The sequence below is a fragment of the Bradysia coprophila genome, unplaced genomic scaffold, assembly GCF_014529535.1.
Source record: "Bradysia coprophila strain Holo2 unplaced genomic scaffold, BU_Bcop_v1 contig_350, whole genome shotgun sequence".
NCBI lineage: Eukaryota > Metazoa > Arthropoda > Insecta > Diptera > Sciaridae > Bradysia > Bradysia coprophila.
In genome coordinates this window covers 4,198,577-4,225,755 of record NW_023503608.1, presented here as the reverse complement: position 1 = coordinate 4,225,755, position 27,179 = coordinate 4,198,577, and the positions used below count along the sequence as shown (strand labels likewise).

General features: G+C 34.8%; 2 protein-coding genes and 1 long non-coding RNA gene across 4 annotated transcripts in view; 1 reads left to right on the top strand and 2 right to left on the bottom strand.

Annotated features, from left to right (window-relative positions):
- Positions 1 to 23,964, top strand: part of LOC119080330 — a 64,150-nt gene extending 40,186 nt beyond the window's left edge. The window contains exons 3-21 of one of the 2 annotated variants that reach the window (XM_037188626.1): positions 215 to 351; positions 2,180 to 2,367; positions 2,589 to 2,692; positions 6,442 to 6,621; positions 6,875 to 7,005; positions 14,238 to 14,393; positions 14,812 to 14,841; positions 17,720 to 17,911; positions 19,320 to 19,469; positions 19,673 to 19,860; positions 19,929 to 19,979; positions 20,045 to 20,260; positions 20,326 to 20,508; positions 20,568 to 20,715; positions 20,776 to 21,042; positions 21,104 to 21,248; positions 21,336 to 21,581; positions 21,650 to 21,851; positions 21,914 to 23,964. In XM_037188626.1, the coding sequence (XP_037044521.1) occupies positions 215 to 351; positions 2,180 to 2,367; positions 2,589 to 2,692; positions 6,442 to 6,621; positions 6,875 to 7,005; positions 14,238 to 14,393; positions 14,812 to 14,841; positions 17,720 to 17,911; positions 19,320 to 19,469; positions 19,673 to 19,860; positions 19,929 to 19,979; positions 20,045 to 20,260; positions 20,326 to 20,508; positions 20,568 to 20,715; positions 20,776 to 21,042; positions 21,104 to 21,248; positions 21,336 to 21,581; positions 21,650 to 21,851; positions 21,914 to 22,019 (3,020 nt within the window). In that variant the 3' untranslated portion in view covers positions 22,020 to 23,964. The remainder of the gene's footprint in view (positions 1 to 214; positions 352 to 2,179; positions 2,368 to 2,588; positions 2,693 to 6,441; positions 6,622 to 6,874; positions 7,006 to 14,237; positions 14,394 to 14,811; positions 14,842 to 17,719; positions 17,912 to 19,319; positions 19,470 to 19,672; positions 19,861 to 19,928; positions 19,980 to 20,044; positions 20,261 to 20,325; positions 20,509 to 20,567; positions 20,716 to 20,775; positions 21,043 to 21,103; positions 21,249 to 21,335; positions 21,582 to 21,649; positions 21,852 to 21,913) is intronic. The other variant, XM_037188627.1, reaches the window with a different exon arrangement.
- Positions 4,539 to 4,948, bottom strand: LOC119080338. Its single transcript, XR_005088313.1, has 3 exons — positions 4,868 to 4,948; positions 4,679 to 4,812; positions 4,539 to 4,609 (listed from the first exon to the last, which is right to left on the bottom strand). It is a non-coding gene; the product is annotated as an uncharacterized LOC119080338 (long non-coding RNA).
- Positions 23,965 to 24,758: 794 nt separating the features above from the next.
- Positions 24,759 to 25,663, bottom strand: LOC119080337 (rutC family protein UK114-like). The gene is made up of 3 exons (XM_037188634.1): positions 25,518 to 25,663; positions 25,210 to 25,439; positions 24,759 to 24,964 (listed from the first exon to the last, which is right to left on the bottom strand). Exons 1-3 carry the CDS (start codon positions 25,580 to 25,582, stop codon positions 24,846 to 24,848), a joined length of 414 nt encoding a protein of 137 aa, XP_037044529.1. The 5' UTR covers positions 25,583 to 25,663; the 3' UTR covers positions 24,759 to 24,845.
- Between the last annotated feature and the right edge of the window lie 1,516 nt (positions 25,664 to 27,179).

Below are 27,179 nucleotides of genomic sequence, written 5' to 3'. Positions count from 1 at the left end.
TTGTGCTCTTTATTGTTCATTTTCTTTGGTTAAAATTTACTGGCATATTTTTGCTTAAAAGTTTGAAATTTTTCAGCGAACTATAATTTCGACTATAAAAACTGAAACATTTAAAGTTCCTTCCATTTGAAGACTTTCCGTATTAAAACTTGGTTGCTAAATTATTGCTTTGTTATTCTCATTGCCCCTCGTATTTTCTCGAATTGTTTTGCAGGATGTAATCGCACGTATTATGGAAACTTGGGAGTTACGTACAATATGGAATTACATCGACCCAAGGAAGATAAAATTCCGTATGTTTGTGAGCTGAATTTTACTGCTGCTGGCGGACAACACGGCGATATAATTCAGGTATTCTATACAATTTTAAAAACAATTGCATTTGTCATATATGCTCCTGTTGTTTTTAGAGTATAAAACGTGCGGTTGACTATTTTTGTGGAATACAAAAATGCAGAAAATTGCATTCACATGAAAATATTTCAAATTTGAAATTGCAAATAGTTTTTGTCTTCTCTTCCTTTTTAAATTACATCTGGTCATCGAGCTGCCCTCATCGATATGCTGTCGATGGGGACACAAATGCTTTGTTCTATAGAAAATTTTGTATTAATAGCGATAACGCGAGGTAAATCGTTAGGGCACACACATCATTTTGTCCAAATTGTGCATACTGTTTGGATATAGTAAAAAGAAGTCTTTTTATATCATTAATAGCAAAAGAGTTACTGTAGCTACACAATGAGCCCACTGGCGGCCTAAGTGCATAGTTGCTTAAGCAATTAAGGAGACGCCCTATTTAATAATAATTTAGATACAAAGCTACACACAGTGACGCGAAAGAATCTTAATTCAAAATTTTCTTTTGTTTGACAGAATAACAAAAGAAATTTTTGAGTTTTCACTCTTTTGCGTCGATTTTTGTAGCTAGAGTTAGACTTGGTAACTTGAGAGTTCCTACAAGACTTGTAAGCATCTGTCAAGTTAAGAATTTATAGGCTGGTGAACTGTATAAAAATCGCTCCCAGGTCTATCAATTTGTGCTCGCGAGTGAGACCAAGGTTCTGAAAGAACAGGTTAAGACACACACGAAGGCAGATGACACCAACTTTGTTAAACGCAATTCGTTAATTTTTTAAATTTTTATTAAGTTGAAGTCGTCATAAACGTAGATGGCGCCACAGAGAAATATTGGTGTCACCACCTTCGTGATCAACTCAGAGGTGTCTTAACATGTTCTTTCAGAAACTTGAGTGATACCGGTCGTTCACGGTCTCTTTTAATGTCTATCTCATGACCTATAACGTACATCACATACTACTTATTCTATAAGAAGAAATTTCCACTTCTGTACCGATAGACCGAGAAACTATCACAGTCACACAGTTAAAAAAAATCAAAATTGTTAGTCAACCGAAGGACTTTCAGTGGTCCCAAATGACGAATGAAATTTTAATTGAAGACAAGTGTGTAAACTCGAAAATTCGATCGACTTGTCTGCACAGAATATATGAATAATAACGCAAAATGAAAGGGGTTACCGACGGCATTCTATATGCAAGAAAAATATAATTTTTCCTCTGCAACCGAATAATATTTTCACCATCACACCATAAAAAAAGAGAATTTGTTCGGAAAACTTCTGAATAGATTTTAATTCCCGAAGCGGATGTGTCCTCAATTTCGAATGTACATAACCATATTGCCTAAAGCCATGCATGTACGACCGAAACAGCATTTCCAAGGGGGAAAAAAGCGTTGCTCTTCCTTCAGCTGGGCTTTCAACAGTTATAACATACAGTAATGAAACTTTTAATCATATTAAATATAATAGTTGCCGTATCGTGGACTTTTGAGGAAAAAGTTCCTACACTCTGAACTTTTCCAGAATATTATTTTTGAATTGTAATTTCATTTTCGTTTTTTTTTTAATGAAAAAAGTCAATGAGGCGTCGCTATAAATTTATTAAGTTTAAAACTTTTATAATTACAACGAAAATGTACAATACCCATCACATCACGTCACGATGATAGTTAATTATTATTTTTTTGCGATAAAAAAGAGTGGAAGTCCATAAAATTTTGTTCCTTTTTACCGTCAAATTTTCCAACGATTGCAACACTAAAATAAACTTTCTTTAAACTTTTCGTTCCATTTTGTTCCGGCACAATAACACAGATCACATTGGAAAGTTTCACTTTGGGTCGTTTTATGTCATATACATTGGACGGATGTCCCGATGGATATTTGCAAATAGCTGAAGCATCACGAGCTCCCGTTGGTGGTATGTGGTGCGGAACATCTTGGGGACCAGTCGTATTTTATAGTGAAACAAGAACGCTCATATTGACCGTTAAACTTTTTAAGTAAGTTAGCAATAAAGAAAAAACTTTTCCGAATTTTCTATCGTTGCACAACCATTAAGATTCTTGCATGCAGTCCGACTTTCGGTTCGAATCGAAAATAATTTATTTAATTATCGCTTTTTGAGACGGAAAATAACAGGAAAAGAACCATTTTCCAGTGATTTTATTAGTGTGTTGCACTTTACTGAAAAATCCAAACTTAATGCCATTTTCTATTGCAGATTGGCAAAGGATCAAAGTGGATATAATTTCGACTTTCGGTTGCTATATAAAGTGTTACCGAGAGAAACAGCAGTTGTGCGATTTGGTGGAATAAAAAATGAAGGTAAGTTCCACTTGTTCAAAGTTTGAATTGAACTGTTGGAATTAGACATGTGCCTTTGGTGTGGCGGGTTGTTTTTGAATCTTTTCGACAAATATTAATGTCTCTACAATAATGAAACTCGTAAATCCATTTATGATGGCTGTGCCTATTATTGGTCGTCTTCTCCAACAATTTTACTTTGACGCTCTCTTTCAATTTCGCCTCTATGTTCGCTTTTACGTTTGAGCAGTTTCCTCAGCCAATTTTCTTCTAAAGAATTTTCATTCCACGACTGTTTCTCTCCCGATGCAAAAATGACATAGACCAATGCAGTCACGCCAAGAACTCCGAATGTAATCCAAAACACTACCTGCCAATCTCGTACCTCATTCTTTAGACAAAAAAAGAAGGATTATCAGCCGACATTGATTATATCGAATGCTTGAAAAATGTGTACATTTGGCATCAGTTCTCCAGCTGAAAAAATTGCAATCAATCCGCCTACAGCTCCAATGCCATTCACCAGTCCTAAAAGTGAGGCAGTGTAATTGGGACAAATATCCAGAACGTTGATTCTGTTGCCAGCATAAAACGCACCCATTAACCCTAAACACAATATCATGCATGCTATGGCCCATTTGTGGCTAACGTACGTGCCCAAAACAAGGAAAACGCCAGGAACGACAGTGGCTGCAAAAGATTATGTCTGCGGTTAAATAAATAGTTTCGAGGATGCGGTTTGGTCGCTTAATTCGTGTTACATAAAATTGTGAACATTTTTCTCGACCACGTGATGGTTGTAATGTTACGGCGAATAAGTAAACCACTCAGATACCCGCAAAAAATACTGAAAATCCATGCTATGAAATAGGCTAGCCCAATGTATCGACCGGCTAGCTGAAAGTTCAGCTCGAGCGCGTTTTTAAAATATTTCGGTATGTAGGAAGACATAAAAAATACAGCCCAGTCATGGCCGATCTGTGCAACTATTAGGGCCCACACTGGCTTGCTAGTTAGTAGGCTTGTCCAGGGAATTTCGCTGGCACTTTTCTTCTTTTCACACAATTCACCAATTTCTCTGCGCAAATAATCCTTTTCTTCATCGCCAATTCGCGGATGATGTTCTGGTCTGTCGGTGACGGTGAATTGCTGAAAATATTAATTTTAAATGATCGATGTGTTCTACTAAGTTCTATTGATATTTACGAATAAAATGCACCAGGCAAGGCAGATACCGCTAATTATGAAAAATACCGTTCCGTATCCTTTTGTATTGTGTAAAATCTCTCCGGGCAAAAATCCGCTGAGCATCGATCCTATCTGAAATATTTTATGTGGAAGAATCAGACCCCAGTAGAAATGAAATCAAACCATTCCATAAAAACATGACTGTGATGCGTCTTATTATTGAAGACGATACAATTGTGCGTGGTAAGTTTGTATGTACGAATCTACGACTCAAAAATAGAGATCTTACTTGCACACCCCCAAGAACAAATGCTGACGATACGCTTCTTTCTTTAAGTGGAACCCAAGCGGATAGTAAATTGCCCACGGCTGGAAAAACTGGAGCGGCCATAATTCCCATTACAAAACGTAATATTATCAAACCGATATGCTGACCTTTGTTGTACAAAATTCCAAATCAATTTTCGCACTCAATTACTCTTCGATTTTAAATTTTACCAAATTTAACTGAGATTGGGGTTAAAGCTGTTAAAATGCATACAGCGAAAAGGCTCACATTGAGAACGATTTTTCCGCCAAATTTTTGTGTTAAGTAAGCTCCTGGTCCGTGACCTTCAAATGTAAATAATTTCTTTCATGAAGGAACTTTCAACTACATCTTTGTAATCAACAAAACTTTCCAGGTACATAACCGACATAAAATGCTGCGTGAATGTAACTCTCCAATTTTGAATTCCAAACGTATGTTTCCTGAAATGTTGAGAACTCTTAATTTGCTATTCTACCGAACTTGGTCATAGTTTTGGTGCATTTATTTACCGTAAAACTGAGCGATTTAGTTTCTACTTTCGGATTCAATTTTGTCATTGCGAGATTCAAACTGTGTCGCGTAAAGAAATTCATTACCACACCGAGAAATATAACGAATACCACAATGAACCTTTGAATGCCATCTGAAAGTATAGTCAATTATCAGTGTGCATGGATATTTTTTTTGATATTTCTTACTAATGTCGTTGATTCGCAATTTGCGAGGCAACATTTTCACTTTTCTTGAAACGAAATAATGAAGAATACCGGTGACATTCGAGGTGAATAAACATACTGAGTTGTTAACACAGAAAATGTTCTTAGTCGGTTTTCGTAAAATCAGGAATGACGGACTTTACTTGGTACGTTTGGAACTAAATCTCTTTTGGTATGTTTGGGACTAACCCTGTCTTGCCAAACATATCAAGTTATGATTAACTACTATTCTATACTATACTCTTCAATGAGAAGCGGGAAAGATGGGTTTAGTCCCAAACATACAAACATACCAAGTATTTGCATCATAGAGTGACTTGATTCGAGTCTGGTTTGTTTGGAAATCGCTTGACCGAACCACAGTTTCTTCTGTTATCCTCCATGATTGTAGGTTAGACTTTCGCCTGTCGCCCTCACTTTGTTCGGGCTACAAATCGCGAAATTGCCTAAAGTCTACCGTCTACAACAGATACGTAAATAACTAATTCAACTTAAGGTATCTGAGAATACAATCGCTTTGCTTGACTAGAACTGCTAGTCACTGCTGATTTTGGAAAACCCAACCTGTTGTCGCCGTATGGTATAACAGATGGTCGGTGCACAACTGTAGCGCTATCTACTCTATTCTGCTAATAAAGATGGTCAGTTTAAAATGTATTGAAAGTACTCTGGGAATAATGGTTCTAAAAATAACGAGTCAATGACAGTGTCCATAATTGAATTAAATGTTACTCCGGTTCAGTTTTGGTACTATTAAACGATCGAACATGGAGTTAGCATAGAGTTATTTGGGTTTACTTTAAAAAAATAATTTATGGAATCAGATATGTGAGGACACTATGAGGAGCATAAAGCCCATTAATTTGTCTCTTTTGTAATAATTGTTCGTGACTAGGACGAATGCTGAACACATAAAGAATTGTTAATGTAGTGCGATTTTATCGAATTTACGATTACCGTTTGAACACCGTCAACGCCGATAAATTACCATTTATTAGAATTGAACAGGCCCAATAAAATAATGTGTTTCCATTCCCCCCCTGAAAATCATAAATCATCATAACATTTTATGTGTACTGCCACTGCCATTTTTTCGGGTTTCTCGAATTCGGAACGTTTAAAAGTTACTTGATTGAGATTCAGTGCAGTTTATTCGCTTAATGTTATTTTCAGTTTGGTCGATTGCTATTTTTGGCCGCACAAATTTATGGATAAATTTGGGTCGCTTTTTACTTAATTGGAAAACGGCGGTAAAAGCCATCGAAATGTATTTATTTAATTGTGATTGAATTAATGACTTCAGATACTAAAATCGAAAAAGCTTTGGTAAATTCCGTTAAAAATTCATTCGTGGTAATAAATTTGTATTTCAGGAGTCAATTGCCAGACGCTTTTTTTAAATAAAATTAAATTTGTGCTCTCAAGCGATGTTTGACGCTTTTTTTTCGGATTGGCCCAAATTTGTATTGTCATCAATTTATTGTTAATTACACTACGATTCCCCGACTAATCACATTAAGAGTGTTAATCAATTTTTGTTTTCCACCATTTTCCAGATATCAAACCATGGCAGAATACAACGCTACCGAAAAACCATTATAACGATTTTAGCAATTCGACAGCCCTATCGGAACAACTAATATTTGATGGTATCCATCACATTTCAACATACCGAAATGAACATCACACAATAAATGATTTTCAATTAAATTATTCCGAGCCAAAGTACTATTTAGGTAAATGAATGTCTGTCGCATTTGATATGTGAATATTTATCAAGCGTCGAATGAGAACTGTGTAAATGTGATTTAAGTGCATTGGATGTACAGAATTCATGCATTATGGAATAAATGTCTGGATGTTGTTGGGGTGGACGAATGGGAGTGTGTGTCCGAATTGTATTATACATTAATGAGAGATTGAAGAACTATATATATTCTCAGCACCCTACAAACCATTAAATTTATCACTCTATTGCAACATTCACAGGCACATTAATCCATGGAACGTATTGTTCACGAATATTCAGTGATTGTGATAAAAAAGTGTGCCGTTTGCAGTCACCCAATTATCCAGGCGTTTATCCGAGGAATTTGACTTGCTACTATGCAGTGCGACAGGTAATTTGTAATTTTATTGTTGAACGGAAATTTGAATTTTTGGAATTCCGATTGTGTGTACGTGCAATGCAGAATCCATTTGACTATCCTACTGATGCTTACACAGAAATGTCTTTGATAAGTTTACAGAATTCAATGAACACTTACCCATCACATCACACTTTATTTACAAGAAAAAATTGACAAATTGTTGCAGTCTGTACCAACAGAGGGAGGTTCTTCTAGTGGCTGTTCTTATCTTTATTGCAATTTCAGAAAGTGGTCATTCTGAGCTTAAAATAACTTGTTAGGAAATTGAGCTGAAGCTCGTCGAAGTTAAAAAATCATTTCTTTTTCATACGAGTTTTTATTACAACTTTTTAACATCGTACGAACTACAGCGTGAAGGGTGATTCTCGTTTGTATAAAAAAAAATATTTTTATAAAATCTGATCGTAATTTAATGACATTTCATTTTACATGACAAGAATTTCGTCAATAAATCTTCTACTTCTTTTGTTTGTTGCTATTTGATAAAAAAAATCTCTTACTTCATTAGTTGATAGCAAATATTTTGCTTATAATTAGAAAATTAATCAAATTTTCTTGATTTCCCGTTGGACTCTTACTTCTTAATTAACGGTATTTAGTGGAGATGTGCCAGTCCCAGTCAGTGGCCATATTATGGACCTAATTTTCTGTGACCGAAAAACTAAATTTTGTTGTTCTGAAAATATTAATCTTGCATTAAATTCGCTCACATAAACCTGTCCAAAATTCAATTACAGCCGCTTTATTGATAGTAGGTGATTCGTAAAAATAAGAAACGAACTGCCGTACAACATTAATTTCGGTCTATCAAGTTCACCTACAATACTTTTCATCCTATTTCAGCCTTAATTCGTTCAATTATTTATTCGGACGGTTTTCTTAATTGACTTGTGTACGAGCCCATATTTATATATATGCCATGATAAATATAAAAAGAAGAGCGAAACAAATGATTTACGTTAACATTTAATGTCAGTTACATTTTTCTCGGGTGAACACTTAGAGCGACAACCTTCAATAGACGAATTGAATTGTCAATATCTGGGGAAATCTAAACTTTTCTATTTTTTTCCTGTTAAAAACAAAACCAAAAACCCCTCACATGCCTTTTTTCACTCGATACTCTTCCGAATGCCCATAGCGATGCGATGAACTAGATAAAATTTCGGATAAAATTGGTTTTTCACAGTTAATTTTGTGTTTTTCCAATCGAATTGGATGTAGATAGATTCGACGGCAGCTATCTAATGTTCCCTTTTATATCACATTCGTTACATTATCGTTCAAAGCATATTACCTCCTACCATACTAACTCTGGACAAATAAAAAGGAAATAATGTTATCGGAACTTTATCACTGCTTTCAGCCATGCCATTGTTTTCATCTTCCGTTTACCTGAGATATTCGAATTCATGTATGTCACCCACACAAGCAAATCAATTAAGATTAGGGAACGGTGTGTTGATATGAGGTGTATAACTGTTTGTTTAAGCTTACACCAGTTCGTGTATCACACGCTATCATTAAAAATATTTTTGGTTGCTGCATAGCCCGTAAGAGTTGAATCGTATAGATTATAGAAAGACATTAATGCTCTCAATGTTACCTATTTTGTTGAAAATTTTAAATTAATAGTTTTAACATTCGAAAAGATAAGAGGCCCTGATGTGTTGTTGGTTAACCTATCATAAACACCAAGCGTATCACCAATAATATTATGATTAAATCTGTTACTTCTTTGGCTTCAAACATCGTTTAGAATTTGATGGAAAATCTTTTACTTCATTAGTTTTACTACGTATTTTTGCGATGTAAGATAAATGTAGGCGGAGATTAATTCATCTCTTATATTTGTCGCGTCGATAACAGATGAATAGCACAGCATTTATCGAGGGTATGAAATTTCTGAAAAAATCCTTCATTTTTCGGAACTTTTCTGATTTTTTTGCAACCTTTTCAGAATTATTCGATCAGAATTAAACCGATTTTGTGTTTAAACATTTTTATTCGGCGTACAAAGTAAATCAGAGCAAATAATAATAGAGTAAGGCCCGGAGTGAGGAATTTGTTTCCGCCTTATTCGTTCGTCAAGCGAGTCGCCACCGGTCAGCAGTGGGTTTTTATTTTTAGAAGTTAGCACGCATACATTCATACATGTTACCACCTGAAGACCCGTGCTTCCACCTACGTAATAAATACATATTAAGCGAACTAACTTTAATCTATTGCAACGAATGCATCGAATGTGATTCGTTGTTTATCTAAAGTGTTCCTCTTGCTGCAGGCATTCGTCTTTTTGTCAGATGTAAAACACCAGTAACGTTTCGAACACTATCTTCGAACAATTTTTTGCTCATATTTAAATTTTATGTCGATAAAAAATTTAAACCGTTGAAAATTGGAAGATTTTTTATTTTGATGGACTAGATTTTGAGGTGCGATATAAAATAAATGGTATAAGTGCTCAAACACTCTACCGATTAAAAATAGAAAAACAGAAAAATTTCAGCCCTGGCTCATTTATTGGCTCAAAATAATCATCATGCTCAGACAGTGCCGGACTGGCCCTATGGGCATTCGGGCGATTCCCGAAGGGCCTTTTGATTTTTGTATGTATAAATGACGACGAAGGGCTTTTTGAAAAATTCCTCCATACAACGCCCGAAGGGCTTTTTTGAGCCAGTCCGGCACTGTGCTCAGATCTGTGCGCGAGCTTTTCTATGATGAAAGTCATGTATTCATAAGATTTAATACATATTGTATTCAATATCTCGCCAAAATCTACCACCAATTTAATTGAATTTAAAAAATAAAAACAGAAAGTATTTAGGAACGACAGAACAAAAATGATAGTTGTGAAATAAACATTATCTTTCCTAATAAAAATAACTTACATTCAACTCAACAGGACAACTTTTTACAAACTCTTATTCAGGAGCTTTTTAAGTAGTCTGGTCCTCTCGTCTTTCATTCACAAAACCGTAGTCTTCTTGATCCTTTTTTTAGATTAAAGGTCGATTTGAATTTTCTGTTATGGTTTGATTAATAAAGTCTCGTCTTCACATATCGCATGGGCATTGTATCCTTATACTTCAGATGAGATATCAAGTGGGTTTTTTATTTGTTTAAAAAAAAATGAAGTTTTCTTTGCTGAACAAACACTCGACGTTTATTGATTTTACATTTTCTTTCAGACTTTTCTAACAATTTTTTGTTGTTGTGCAAAAAATGTTGCAGACATCTTGATAAGAAAAACTACCACAATTTCTTTTGTCAAATCCAATTTATATTTGAAAATATTTAAATAATTCGTCAGTAGTATTTGCTGAGTGTATTCCAAAAAAAAGAACCGTCATCACGGTACTCATTTATAACAATTGACATAAAATAAATCAACCAAAACGTTTTCCAATAAATCTGGAACACATTATAACCATAACCAATATCTTTCTCCTCTGACTCATAAAACTTTACAACAAATTCAGATTCAAATTCGTCTTCGCACACCTCCCCAAGCTTAAACGGTGTTCAGCTTCTTCTTCTTCGTGTTGTTAGAGTGTCTGTGTGTACCTACAAGAACATAAAATCACATTGATAAATGTATTTTCACCCGAACCAATATTCCACACTCAATTTATATTTTAAAGTATCTCATCTCTGGGGAGACAATTAAACAATATATGCACGGAAATGTTTCGATAACGAATTTACGGTGAATAAATCAATATCTTAAATTCAGAAAATAAGCTCGAATTTGAGAAGCAACAAATTTTATTTCAAATTTCGCAGGTTATATTATTAAGATTTGATGTTTTCCTTTTATTATATGACTTGGTATATACAACAGTATTAAACTCTTATAACTTTCGCTGCAGCCCCCTTCTGTTTTTCCCCATACCCTGATTATGTGTATACTGTAGACAGGTATTTAAATCTGAGTTTGAACACCTCCGAACGGTATGTAGATACATCTATCTGTTCGGTTGATATATTCCCATAGGAACATTTATTTCGTTTTATGGTAGGCAATACACGAACACCCATTTTGTCGGCCTACGTTTGTCACACACAATAAATATAAATTACCTGGGATCTCATTCCACTGTCTACGCGTCTACTGTAAAGAAAATACGGAGTGGCTAATCCACACCGGGTGCGAGTAGTCACACATCCCAAAATACTTATTAAAATTTCATGTAAAATGAAGATAGAATAATGTGACTTTCATAATAGATTTATGTGCCGTTCTTGCAATCACCAATTTTATATTGGAAATGGGTTTGTCATCTACGAAGAGTTATTAAGTACAGATGCCGCATTCGTGAATGAAAGTATAGAATAGGGTATGGTCAAATGTCGACCCGGAGGTTTTGTGAACGGACTTATTTTCGTAGTAATTCGACATAAATTATGAATGCGTTCAAGATGAATAAGTTAGCCATAACTAGCCTCTAGTGTCCCTTGGGATTTCTCAAATTTCTATTTCATTTCATATACTTCTTTGCATCAAGTTTCACTGATTTACTGGAGCTTTTACACACCTTTTGTGTTACCATTGAATTATAACGTCTCACCGACATCTAGAACTGATCTTCAGTGCCTTTACTCATGATATCTACATTAGGTACACACACAAACTGCTCTCAGGACACAAAAATCTCAACATCCATTGATTTTCGTTAAAAAAAATTTAAAGCCTTCTTCATCTGCTATCGACGACGCGGACAAAGATTATCAATGAGCTCCACCAACTAACGTCGTCTTATGTGTAGCAAAATGAATGTAAAAACAAATGAAAATACTGATATCAATTGAAGTAAAGAATCAATTTACTAACTTGTCGTCTGTGAAAGCAAAATGAACCCCAAACAAAGAGGAATTCATCTATTTCAAATTTTGCTAGATGTCCGCAAATTTTTTAAAATATCTGGATATTTAAAATGTTTTTACACACTCGCGAGTCAACTGAGTTGTATAGCTAATCGACACGGCATTTAATTAGGAATTACCCTGTCATATGATTATCCGACATCTTTGTCAGAGTAGTATCGGCATTAATTGGGTGATGCTATTTCACACCGGTTTCGAATAGTATCGGCCAAGAAAATAACATTAAATTTCGAATGAATTGGCGGAAATGAAATGAGCCAACCTAACGATTTTCCTAAATAAATTTTGTAGACGGAATATTATTTTTGAAAATTGTATTATTATGAAGAGTATACACCATTACATACAGATCACATACAGATTTCTAAACGAAAAAATACAACAGGCTTTTTATGGAGGCTCAGAAAACGTAAATACCATTTACACATCCAGCCAAGACATGAACGTTTATTTAGCAATTGAAAATGAAATTTCTGTGAATCGATACTTACAGACTTTTAAATGGAATTTTCTTTCCAAGGAAATTTGAAATTGACAATTGAGTTTAATCCAAAAATGGAAGTAACATTTAAGTTTAAAATGTATCCGTGAAGTGGATATGAGTACATTGTGGATTTTAATCATATGAAGTTGAATGAAATTTCAAAAGTGGGGAAAATTGAAAATAAACACAGTCAAAGTGCTTTAGAGCAGAGTCGAAATGAAATGGTTTTGGATTTTCCAAAATATATCCGATTCAAATCATTTTCGGCTTTTATTCCTACAGTTTTCGCACTACATTTTCCATAAATTCTTTTATAAACTTGAAGTCACAGGAAACTAAATTTGAAAAACTGGTCAAATTGCTGCAGTTGAATTGTAATGTTTGTCCACAAACATCACGGGAATAATTAGGAATGTAAAGACAAACTAGACATTATAACATAGTCAATGTCTTTGCTACGTTGAAAACGTCGTCACGTACGGGAACACATAACACGTATCAATGTTGCAACGACACTGTATATAGCTTGGGTTTAGATTGTTTATTTGAGAGTCAGTTTATGGGCCCAGCTAGTAATTTCGGGCGAACCAAAACACTGCAAAGATCTCAATTTAACGCTGTTGACATAAAAGAATCAATTGGTAACTAAAATAATGGGACGTAAAGTTTACGTTGGTTTTTGCGGATAGAATGCACATAGAATAAGAATACAGATATATTGGACGAATACAATCGTCGTTGCATAAGCTAGATGTGATGATATTGCTTTTTGAATCTTTATTGTGAAACAATTTTGCTCTTGGAGTTAAAGAAAATTTGATTCTTCAGTGGAAGAAAACAAAGAATTGATATTTGCAACGATTACAATCCAATGTATGTTAATTGATTCCACAAGCAATATCCACGTAAATGTGTTATCATCCGTAAATAATAAAGAGAATCGGATTGTATATAGTTATGACCTATTTTTACTGCATGGCTAGTGATGACGTGGAATGAAAGTTTTTTTTTGATAAAATAAATATCAGTATGAAATGAAAGTTTACTTTCATTTCGCTTATTATTCGCTACACTTGTACATGCAACAGGATATGACTAGCCACTTGTGGTTTGTTGTTCCCGTGCCATGGCCTGATGTGAATGGCAAAAATAATAAAGCCTTGATGAAATATGAAATTGCATTTTCTCAGATTGAAACAGTCAGTGGAAGAAAACATTTTGCTAATTCTTACTTTGTCTTGTACTGTACCTTCTAGAATCGATATGAATTCAAAATCTTTTCGGGAACGACCAAAAATCTTGTGTAATTCTAACACTTTGTGTAATTTTATCTCCCTGAATCCATCTATCACAGATTTCCAATCAAATTGTATTTACGCGTAAAAATATTGACTCATGCTTTACAATTGGAAAGCCATAAAACACCACAGTTTTCTTCGGTTAATATCACGTTTCTATCTGTTTCATTAACACTTTCCATGTCGACTTGTTCACCTACTTTTACACGATTTCAATAACAAACAGAAAAATCCGAATACATTTATTTCGATAAAGTCGTACTGACAAAATCCAACCAATATCCATCGAACATATGTGTATTCGATCGAAACCCTCATCAAATTTATCCACCCACCCACGCTCATATATACACACACATTTTAGTGGAGTTTATGGCTGAACCTTTTATTCGTCTAACAAAATTCTACTCGCATCGAATGTCTACATGTATAGACGACACATATTATGTTTGCGAAAAGATAAAACAATTTTTGTTGTGCACACGTTTTTCAATTCAATAATTTTTTTTGTACATTTTCTTATTCGGCAGCATGAGGTGCCGCCGGGAAAGCATGCATTAATAACAGTTCGTCAACCCAAAGGGAATTTGGTATGGATTCAAACGCAGACATCATCAACAAAGAAAAACGAAAAAGAAAAATTTACGCCACGCATCAGTACGTGGGATGAATGTTCTAACGTTCAGGTAATTTATAAAAGAATGTTTGTTCGTGTGTTTTATTACAATTTTTTTCTGTTTCGAAATGTAATTTCTCCACTTTATTACATATGTTGTTCCCGTTTATTGTCATCTTTCGTTGTTTCCGTTTTTTTTTTTTTTTAAACAAAAACAGAATGATAAACATATATCGTTTCTGTAATTATGTTGTCACATAAAACGTTTTGTTTGAAAATGCAAAATAATCGAAAAGCCCACGAATTGGAATTTATTTTGCATAATGACAAATACCACCGTCACTAATGCGACCACATAAAGATTCGGTAGGTGTCATTGTTTTGCATATTTCATTTCATTTCGATTTTTTGTTTGTTCATTATACCCAATTGCATATCTACCCACATAATAAACGATTAAATATAAATCAGCTGCCTTTTACAAATAGGATAGTCCGAACCCAAAATGGAACTCAACGGTAAACACAAAACGTAAAACCTTTTATTATCACTTCACCTTACCACCCCACCACCGATGTGTGCATTGTTATTATGTGTATTTTAATATAATCACTCTTTCGCCGAACTCACTATATAATCTCACCATCCACCACAATTATTCTGTTCAATTCGAGGGGGTAACCATCAATCGCCATAAAAAAATATTTGAAAAATGAATTTCTATACAGTCTATGGATTGGCTTCATAACACGCACAGTGGTGGTTACTCCCCCGGTCTTGTGTTCCCACTTTCGAGGTACGAGATCTAATTATAACTTTCTACAATTTCTCTAATGTCTGCCCACAACAATTTAGCACGCTTCCAATTGTCTTTCTTTTTAATAAAAAAATAAATAAGAAATGTAAATCCGAAGTGATGAATGTTCAATGGTTAGGTTCTAGTTCTAAGGAATGTGTATAACGGCGAACTGGAAAATCCTCGTGAGCGAAAAGCGTTTACCAGAAAAAAGTATTTTGCGCTTGGGGATTCTTGATTTCGAACAAACAATACTATAAATCTGCACGAATGTCCCGATGATATACCAAATTTTTAGAGAATTAATGATTTGTCTTTCCGCTATATTTTGTTTGAGAACACAAACCAATTTGAAACTTTTGGACTAGTTTCTCTGTCGTCGTTACAAAGTTCTTTAAATTGAGTTCTAAAGTTTTATGTTAAATTGTTGTTAAAATTTGGCAATAAAGAGAAAAATATCATGAAATGGACCGATAAAAACTCCGACAAAACATTGAAAAATTGTTTCGGAGCTGAAAATATGTTGACACTGGAAAACTGAAGCACAAATAGATTTACAGTCAGTCAATCGAAGGCATCTGAGCATCCACACCCATAGAGGTAGACTACCTAGAAGAATAATGGTCCACACCACACACGTGAATATTTATACCATTTTATTTATTTTTTCCAAATCGAAACGTTAATGCCCGTCTTCTTTCGTCAAGGCTTAAATATTATTTGTAATTTGATTTACCGAAATTTACCAAATTTTCTGTGAAATTCTGTAAATTTTAAAACATTTTTTGATAAATATAATCTGCTGTAAATTTCAGTAATTTACAGGAATTTACAGGGACTGTTTTTAGGAAAATTTGGGTAAATGTGAAAAAATTTTGAACAATTTGGGCAAATGTTTTCTCAATATAGTCCCTGTTAGTTTTGGTAAACCAAATTCCCAATAATATACCTTGATGTTTAATATGACAGCACTCGGTTAAGTATGCTTTTATGCAGTACTCTTTGCAGTGACATCACCACATTCCGCATTTGGTTGTGTGGTTTATTCAGCACACAAATTCCATACCAAAATTTTCAAACAATTTAAAAAATCAAAAACCACTTTAAGACCTTGAAATAATCCATGCCACTCGACTGCAGTCTGCAGTAACATAAAATTTTAAAATCTCCATTCAATGTTAAAGTGAGTAAGCCGTAATTCTATTTGATTTCATTTTATATTCAAATATTTACACGTCTCCCTTAGAAATTTTCACGAAACTGACAAGAATTTTACTTCCTTTTTTAAGTTCTGTTTCAGCATTCAGCATCAGCATAAAATTTCTATTTCCTTTGTATTGTCAGATTCAAGCAATAATACTCGACAGATCCAACTACTTTAGATGTAAATTCTACATGTAGAATTTTAGTCAAATCGAATAAATGTTTCGTTAGAATGCTTTCGTCTTCAACTCTATTCCAACGCTTAAGCATAATAAATTCAGAACAAAATCCGCACAAACTGATAGTAGAGACTGTTCTGTAGATTTATGGTAATGCTGTTTAAAAAAGTATTTGTATCAAACTCAATTTGTTTAATATTTTAATCGGAAGAATTTGTTATTATCCTGGTGGAATTGTTTCTCCTCAGAGATTAGACGTAAAGTAGAATTTCTATAACAAATAACTTTATTATCATTTGCTGATGAAGAACAAAACTCACGATGGATCATTCATAAATTATGTAACGTCTTTTCAGTGCTGTCATCAAAAATAAATCCTAAGTAACTCGCTCTGCAAAGTTAAAACCATGTTATACCCTTCATTTAGTATGTTGAGAGTAGAAGATAGTTGTTTTAACTTCACAGAATGTGTATTCCTCGAGTTATTTAATATTTCATTTTGATGACACTGTCAAAACCGGTAAAAACGTTATGAATGATTCCTGACTGACAAAAATCATATTCTATCGAATATTCAAAATGAATGCAGTTGTCGGACATGATTTTCCAGTCTTCCAGCTTTGAAAAAAAAAACTCACTCCGGCGGGACAAATCAAAGTTGGCATGGTCTTGCATTTACTGTGTCGTGTTTGTTCTACGAAATAAACCTGATGGCCAGTCATCTTCTCAATATTGAAATGGCTGTTTTGTTTCTCACTTCCAAACTGAATCAGAGCATCAAACATTCAAAATTAATTTCGTCAGAAAGTTAACAGTTTAGCATTTTCATGAATTCACCACAACGGCACTTTAGATCTAAAATATCCCCAAACGTATTGCAGATATCCCAAACAGCTTTTTATTCCCATTAGTTGTGTTCGTCGCACAATTAATATTTATTCTGCACAACATCGAGAGATAGCCTCTCTAAAGTGGCAACTTGTATAAATTTGCATATAAAACACAGACTTTCTTCTTCTTTTTTTTAAATAAATTCCTTCCATATAATACACCACAGATACGGATACTGGAGATAACCGTACTTCTCTCACGAAAATTGATGCATACTACACTGGAATATGTATATATATTTTAAAAGAACACCATTATACTATCGTCGTCGTTCCATTCCATTCCAATTTAAATAATTTGTAATCGTATTATTTTCTATTTAAATAGGATTATGTTACAATCTACGATGGCTATACGACACGTGATCCGGTAATTTTAAAATTTTGCGGTGGCGGTGAAAGTGTCCCGTCTGCCATTTCAAGTGGACCGGAGCTTTTAGTGGAATTTACAACATCCCCATTTGGAACGTTTGTCACATCACCATCGAGTTTACATAGTTTGAATGGATTTCAATTTGAGGTATGAGTTTCTATGGCAGTATGGTGCTTTTCAATCGAACGAATTTGCTTTTAAATTGATTGTATAAACACGGTTGGTTTGAAACGAACTGAAATATGGACTATCGACCATCAATATCAATGTCTTTTTGTTTATTGATGAGTGATGAACCTTTTCCTACTCTCCTTGGTGTACCTTGGACATAAATAAGCTCTGAGTGTACAGTCCAATCTTTACGACGAGGACAAATAACACAAACCATTCATTTTAGAACAAGAAATAAGAAAATTTGATCGTTCTGACTCATGCAACGCATTTTTTGTGTTTGTTTTCGTAATGAAGCATAGGTTTCAGAACTTATCTATGTTATGAGTTGAACAGATATTTATGCAGCTGAGTGATAAATATCTGAGGCAAGTAAGAATTACACATCTAGTGCCTAAATAGTACCTTGTGCACCAAGTTTTGAAATGTTGATTTTTCAGCATTGGTCCACATTTTCCTTACGAGCGGAGCGAGTGTTGCACACCAAGCTTTCTGCAAACCGAGTGTAACATTAGACAGAAAATAGAAAAGTTCGAGGTCAGGGGTTCAAATCCAGTGAAGTTTGAAGGATTTTTGTTTCGATATCTAGCTTCTTTTCAATTAAACTGACCAGAATAGTGCGAAACCGAATAAACTGTGTGAAAATAAAAAAACAAGTGCGGAAAAATTTTACATTTTTACACTTAAATAAGTTTCAAAATATGTGACACTCTGGTTCAGAGATCAGAGAATCATTTATTACCGAGTTTATACAATGTTTTTCTCAATCGAGGTGAAGAGAGTTTTACTTTTCGACACTGACTTGGTGAGCAGAGCAGGCGCTCAAAGAAAATCCTTTCACTCTCATCACATCATATTAGAATTCGAACCTGCTCATTGCAGGGGATTGCAGATTTGGGGACTCAAAGAGTTTACACTGCACTACTAATAAACTTAAAACCGCTGTTGAAAGTTTTGTCCCTATACTAGTAATCATTTACAAACTGAAGGAAGTTCTAAAAGTCTGTAAATGGCACCCATTATTTACTTACGTTCTACTGTTCGTTTTCTGTATTGAGGTTGAGGTCACACATTCTTTCTTTTTGGTTTTATTCATGCCAATTGACTATGTTTTTACATGTTCCTTTCGAAATACAGAAAGAACTAGCTCGTCCCATTCAACCCATATTTTACTCCCATTCAGTGGACATGACCTGATTGCTACAATAACATTTTCAAATATTGAGCCGAACATATATCGCCGGATAAGAAAATTCCATAAATCAATCCACTCAACCATTTACATAAAATGGAAAACTTGTTACAAAACTTTTCCTTTTTCTCTCCCAAAAAACTAAAATTTGTCTGCTCCAGTGAATAATGGAATTTATTTGTTCGCATACAGGTCGAAGTAACTTTCGTTGATATCCAAAGTCCCACTTATGTAAAGAGCAAAAGGATGTGTGAGTTTTGGGTGCGAGGAACGGGTCATGGCGTACTGGAAAATCCAAGGCATTCATTATCACCGAATACCACATGCTTGTATCATTTGCAGGTAAATATTTGAATAATTTAATCAAACGCACGTTCGTCATGCTGTTTGTTCATCAATTATGATGGACAGATTTGTTGTGTGTTAATGTTAATATAACATTAAAAGGGGTGGAAATGAGGGTTGGTTGTGGTATGAGTGAATCGAGTTGAAGTATTGAATCAGATTATACTCGGTGGTAAAACGTCGGATAACATTGTTTTCAGGGTACAGAAGAGAAATATCGATCGATCGATCAAATTCAAATACCAAGACGTGGCAGCACACTACATCAACCGAATCGGTTTAAAGTTTGGATTTCTATACTAAAGTTTGATTTGGCACCGAAGTTCGGTTTAGTTAACGATGCGAGTACATCGCTGCTCCCGCAAGAAGACTGTACCGGAATGCTAAGGTGAGACCATAATTTCAGGATGCAAAAGAAGATGTGTTGAAATTTCATTTTCCTTACGATTTGCTTAGAGTATGGGATGGTCCGTTGCGCGAGGCTCCAGTCTGCAAAGATCTGAATTGGTAAATAAATTTATGCGTCGTGTTCATACAGATTCGTTGCTATAACGAGTGTTGTTCATTTATAGTGAGCGAGATATCAACAGCAAGCCAATCATCCACAAATATGGACAGAATTTCACGAATCTAATAGCTCGTTACTGCCAAGGCAGAGTGCCTAGAAGTTGTGACCACGGTATATTTAACGAAACTCATGGTCGACCGTGCACTTTACTCGAAAGCTACGTGTCGAGCAGCGATTTCGTAACGTTGGAACTCAAAAATACCGAAACAACCGTATTGAGGTATGCGGACGGTTCTCTCTCGTCTCTCGCACCTGTTCTAACTTAATTCTATAAACGAATTTCAGACCTCTGCAATTCAAAATGCGGTACGAATTCGTTGATTTGCACCAAGACGGAGCACCGATTGGAACGGAGCATGAATGTAACAGGAAATTCAACAGCAGCTTAATGGATCACAGCGACCAAGGCACATTTCGGAGTACCAAAAACATATTCATGTTTGGCCGTGGTGGTACACCAAATTTAAAGTAATTTGTTTTGCACTTCATGGTGACTAGCCGCTGATTAAATTTCATACAACTTTTAGATGTGTCTACCGGTTTGAGGCTCAACGTGACGAGCGAGTTCGAATCGTGATTAAAAGATTGAACACCGGAAAGAGGAAATGTTCTTCCAAAGTCGATTTCGACACAAATCGGTCATATTGCTTTGGTGACACCAGTGTCAGACTTGAGGTATATTGCCAAACATCGCAGTAACAGCACAACTTTACTGAAATGTAAATTTGCTTCCAGGTACTCGAGAAACACTCGCCAGATTCAAATCTATTCCTTCGAAGCTGCGGCTGTAATACCACAAACACATCGGATCTTCCAATTATTTACACCTCGTCCGGCAAGGACTTAGAGCTCCATTTAATCGCAACTAATATGACATCACAAGACGATCCCGATAATATTTACTTCGAAGCCACATTTCAATTTATCAAAGGTCCGTACACCTGTCGAGAGTCGAGACGGCGCAGTGGTCCAGGTGGTCAGACTAGTTTGGCTTTGGAAGACGTAAGTCAAAACAACAAGCGAAAGCCTTTGGAAGAGTAATACATTTCCGATTATTAATTAGATTGAATGCAGAACACGGCCATGGTTAGTGGAACCAACATCGGGTCGATTTTTGTACGTTCGTTTAAATGGAATTTATTTGAGGAAACATAATCCGCTACAACACAATTCTGTCAATTCGAGCCGAGCGTTGTCGTCAAATAATTGTAAGTGTGACTCAATTACTCAACTCACTAGACATATTCTTCTTCCATTGTCGGTTAAATGTCTGTAACTCGATTTGATTCTAACAGGTGAAACCAAGTCTCGAGTAGTGCTCACAAACGCTGAAGGTTCTTCGGTAACTGCATGTCCGTTGAGTGAAAATTCGGCACTCAATGATTACGTGGAAATGTTCAGTTCCGGTTGGCATGATCAGCACAATTTCAAAGAATCTCACTTTTCGCCGGGAATATCTGTTGAGTACATCAATCCCGATCACGAAGAATACTCGTTCACATGGATGGAAATGGTGCCGCGACCGCATCAGGGTCTACTTGGTAAGCATAACAGTTTTGACGCAATGATGCTGTACGAAAGTTAAGTTTTCTCTTTACCGGGATCTCAGCTGATTGTGAATTCAAATGTCCTGAATTGGATGCATGTGTCAACGCCAGTGTATGGTGTGATGGAAAATCGCATTGTCCGTCCGGATACGATGAATCGTTCACACATTGTTCAGCACTGTTACGATTACCCGCCGAAGTGTTAGCAACATTATGCGTAATTTTACTGTTATGTTGCATCGGTTTTATTACGTATGTGTACAGGTCAGTTGATTGCTGTCTAACAACTCGAGTTGAAATAAAAATACCGATCTTGATCCATGCAGGAAACTACGTCGAAAGTTCCGTGGTACATCGATACTGCAGACCCGTTTAAAATCACTCAGTTCCATGGATACGGCAACATTCGACGAAAAAGATGTGATTTGCTGACAAAGCGACAATTCTGTACGGTATGTGGAAGTGGACAGAGTCACTACTGTCTGACCACATATCGCACAGAATTGTGAACCGATCAAAAATGTATTTCCTGTTTACGTTCGCTATCAGTTTTCGCACGTCGAAAATATTTTGTTTCGTTTGATTTATTGAGTTTAAAAAAGAAAATTGAATAAAACGGTAAAAGACTTAGACGAAGGACATGCGCACAAGTTATAATTCGTTGAACGAAACCACCACGGTCGGATAGTGTAAGCCAAGAAAAAGGTATTTTAATAAGAAATGGAATAAAAGGCGCCTTTTCAATTGTACTACGTTTTAGTAATACTACAAAATCGAAATCAAACTGGCTTTTCGTTTTTGTATTTTTTTATAATAATTGTCGGAGCATACACTAACACTATAAATACTACACTACAGTAATGAACGATATGACTCTTATAAATATATAAATACTTCACTGCCTCTAGCTGCTATAATAATATTATCCTTAGTGTGGAAGTAAAGTTTATCTCTGTTAACTGTTGCCTAACTTGTCCGATGTTTATGTCTCAGTCACTATTATTCGTATATCCATTGGTAGTGCCCCCACACACACAAATTTTACTGAAAGTACGTCAGGGCTCATTTTTCGGAATTATAATTCTGAATATTCCGAAAAATTCTGAAAAAGTTCCGAAAAAATTAGGATTTTTTCGGAACTTTTCGGAGAAATTTTTCCAAAATTATTGGGACTTTTCACAATTACTTGGAATTTTCAGAATTATATTTCCTAAAAAAAGGCACTGATGTGCGATCTTCTCTATAAATGTGCCATCCGTCATAGATCTCTGTAGTTGAATCTCGTTTTGGTGTGCTATTTTATTCCGAAAAATCCGGCGTCTGTTCTCTAAAAGTCAGAGCATTTGCTACAGAACACTCGCGTCGGTTTTTTAAACGAATTTTGTAAGCAGACGTTCCTCATATTCTTGATCCAGTAAGTTAAGAAAAAGCTTCGAATGAGACATAATTTTGTAGTTTTACCTTCCATATTGGCAGGGACTATTTTCAAGCAAACATTTTCCCGCCCACGCATATCTAGCAACAATTTTGCTGCAACATCCATCTTTTCTTCAGCATGTGTCTAGTTGTTAATACGATGTTTGTTGCGGGTGTCTGCTTACAGAGAGATCAGCAAGGTGAACTTAAAGTAAAAAAATGTCACAATGAATGTTCAAAAAATGATACAAAGGAAATTGTTGCTAGATGTGCATCGCCCTTCCGAAAGTGAATCAGTTTTGGAACTTATAACACACCGGTTGTTGGTTTCGTGAATAAAATATGGTTTAACCGTAGCGGTAAAAGATTAGGAAAGTCGGTACATACTCAGAGTGTGTATGTGTCGAAAAAATCCGTTGCTTGATCTAGATCGGGTCAATCGATTTTCTCTCTATCCTACGACTAACAAAACCCTTCGACAGTTTAATTTTGAAACCGAATTGTTTAATAAATTAATTAAATTAATTTAGTTTTCAAAAGTACAAGGACCAATAAAACCCTGCAAAGATGAAATGAAAGCGTTAAATACAAAATAGCTGTTAACTAAACAAAAAGTGAAACTCTAGATGACTAAAATAAAAACCCATTTAAATACAGTCAATACATAATTATATAACCCAGACACAGACGTAATTAAATGAAAAACTTAGGATAGCAAATAAATTTAAAGAAGAAAAATTGTGATTCTCTAGGTACCTGTAAAAAGGTCAAAACGAATTTTTAAATTGAAAATTAACAACTTAAATTATAACTGTAAAGACTTCCTATCTTTGAAAACAATATTATATAAAACACTACAAGCGACAGAAGAAATAAGCCAAAACTTTTGGAAAGGTATGAGAAAAAAAAAAGAAAATGATTTTTGTATCTGCTATTTTTAACCTAAAAACGATAAAGTGAAAAAAATGGAAAATTTAATTAAAACTAGAAAATATTATGATCATAATTAGGATGATATCCTTACATTAACAATCTGACGAAATGGGAAGTAAAAAGTGCTACTGTATAGAGATATGAGCATAGAGAAAGATCGATTTAAGTGTTTGGATCTGCTCGATTTATTCTCGAATTTGTTAGACTGTACTACTACTGTTTGCCGCTGATTTTTTTTAAACGTGTCAGACATTGTTGTTTGAAGCCCTTGTCTTAGACGCTGGCTATCAACTACACTCTTGTGACATTTTTATTTTGAGTCTTGTCAAAATGAAAATGTCCACATAAAGACTTATCTTCCTATTATTTTATTAGATGGTAGTGGTATTTCAAAATCTTTAACTGTGGGTACCAACTGATACCTTTTACTTAAAATTTCCAAGAAAAGATATTATTTGGTACTCGATCTGAGGAGTTGATTTTTCAGTTGATTTCTGTAAATGATATCGTTGCTATCGGGTTTAGAGACTAATTTCGTAATAAAAGTTCAATCTTCCATGACTGTTGTCGAATCTTTCACTTGATTTGATCTTAGTATCTCGACAGAACGAAAAGAGGGATTAGGGCCTGACTCACAATCAAGCCAAAGTCCTCACGTCCAATGTTCTCATGGGATCGCTCACAGGAGCACGTTTTGGTTACTCAAGTCAAGTATCTTCGACAGATTAGTTAGAGCGCATGATCGTTTTTTGTCATCGCTGCAGAAAACACCGCCATAATTTGTAGATTTAATTTGGGATACCATGAAACAAAACAAAATAATTGAATCCTCTCTAAACGAAAATTTTTATTTTATTGCATTCAAATGTGAGGCAATGCTCACTGAGGCATGCTCATGCTACTATTCACTTAGTTATGCACCGTCTTAATATTCCCAGTCACTGCAATCAATTCAATTTCAACTTTCGCGTTGGCCGGTAGTTTCTCCACTTGCACACAAGAGCGTGCTGGGAAATCTTGTAAGAAAACTGAAAACATAAATGGTCTTCATTAAGAGATGGAACATGCAAATGAGTCGGGTTTGACGATGCTAGTATAAATTCAAGGAAAAGACGGCTTCTCTTCGACTGAACTAGTTTTGAAATAGGGAAAGTTATGAGGCAGCTTCAACTTTGCCTTTGTTCGTCGATTATAACACATAAGAACTGTTTAGTGACTATTGTGACCTCGCAACTTTAAACTTCCAAGTGTAAAAGACTTGTCTCTTACTAACCTTTCTTATATTCGTCATTAACTCCTCCGAAATCTGCCAAATCGTCAACGAAAACAGTTGTTTTCACCACGTTATCGATACTCGATCCGGATGCTTCCAAAATAGCTTTCACATTTTTCAATGCCTGTGCCATTTCGGCAGCTGCTCCACCTGAAACCAATGTATTTGTCTCTTTGTCAAGGCCCAAACAACCAGACACATATACCGTGCGATCGACTACAACGGCTTGACTGTGAAATTTATTAAAATAATTTTTTTAATTTCAATGGATTTTTTGATGAATTCGAAAATTCGTTTTTTTTTTGTACTTGTAAGGAGCGACTGGCTTTGCTGCATTCTTCGTGCTAACGAGTTTTCGTGTAATTTTGGACATACTAATATTTTGATTGCACAGTGTGAAAATTCTTATCAAAATTTATTCAACTTAGAGACTACTTGGATCGAAATTAAAGGAGCAACTACTATGATTGCTTAAAAATTTCATTTTTTCAGATGACAAAAGTTTTCACAGCCCACCTGTTAAGGATGGTCCTCGGGATGGTCTATTCATCTGTTATCTACAACGACGGCAACAGTAAATGATGAGCTATGCGTAATGTATTCTTATATAGCAAAACTCATGTTTGAACCACTGAAGTAGAAGATTTTGCATTAATCTTTTGAAAATATTCGATGATGGGAATTCACAGACTTGATCATTGTAGTGATCTGCTTGCAATGAGGCTTGCAGTATCTGACAGATAAGAAATGTGATCCTTAAATTTTGTTTAAGGCAAGCTTAAAGAACTCACCTCAAATGATACACCTGCGCCACTTTAAGTCCGATGAGATACATTTAAGAGGAGTTACTCTGCTAAAATTACGTGTAACAAAATTGTGCTGATGAATCCACAAACTCAGCAAATCATCTAAATCGCATGCCTTAGACTGGACAAGTTATAGATATTTTATGGTAGACTGTGGTTCTTATCTTCAGATCCCCATGGTAACTTTTGATCTTTTATTGAACATAACTAGTCCCAGTGAAATTTTGAGTTGAGTCTTGTAAATTCTTGTCTTGTTGAAACTCGAGATTCGAAATTATCAGAATCAGAGAAATCGTGAAAAATTAATCTTCAGAGGGATCAGTAGTGGAAGAAAAGGTATTTTTTTAATTAAAAGATGAACAGTACAGAATAGATTAGATATTATTATATGGGACAATAACAAAGGGAGAATATGAAGAGTTTTTAAAATACCAAAAGTAAAGAAAATTATTTAAAAAAGAAAATCTAAAATAAATAATCTGAAATTGTAGATACATTATATATATATATATATATATAAAATATATAAGTTTTAATAAAGCAGAAGAAAGAATAAATAAATAAATAAAATGAAAATGTTAAAGATTTAAAAACCAAATTGAATTTAGATTAAAGAAAACTGTTATCCACATGACTAAGAGAACAATATTAGCTAATTTACGTCAAACCAAAATGAGATCCAAAATCGGGCAAGTTAAAGAGAAAAAGATATAGCTGTACTTAGCAGCGGTGCGAGATTAATTATAAAATTCTTGTTATCAAATTACTTGTAAATTCTATGAAAGATTGAAAATATTAAATAAAATTACGAAATAAATACAGTCATATCAGAAGATTATTGGAACAGTGTGTTTTCACTTCACCCTCGACTTCACCTCACACTACCACTCGTAGTTCGGTAGTCGTAAGAACAGCCAAACAGTTGTTAATCAATTTAAAATCTATTTAAAGAACAACACCGCTAATTGACAGTTTGCGCAAATAACATATAGTTTATAAGTCAACTTATAAGTTAGAAATTTTAAGTAACCTTCCAGAACTTCTTGTATGAAGATGTGACTTATAATTTCCAACTTATAAGTTGACTTATGAATTATATGTCTATTGCACAAACTGTCTAATATGTTTATTTATCGAAAAATTAACTCTGTCTGACCCTCTAAA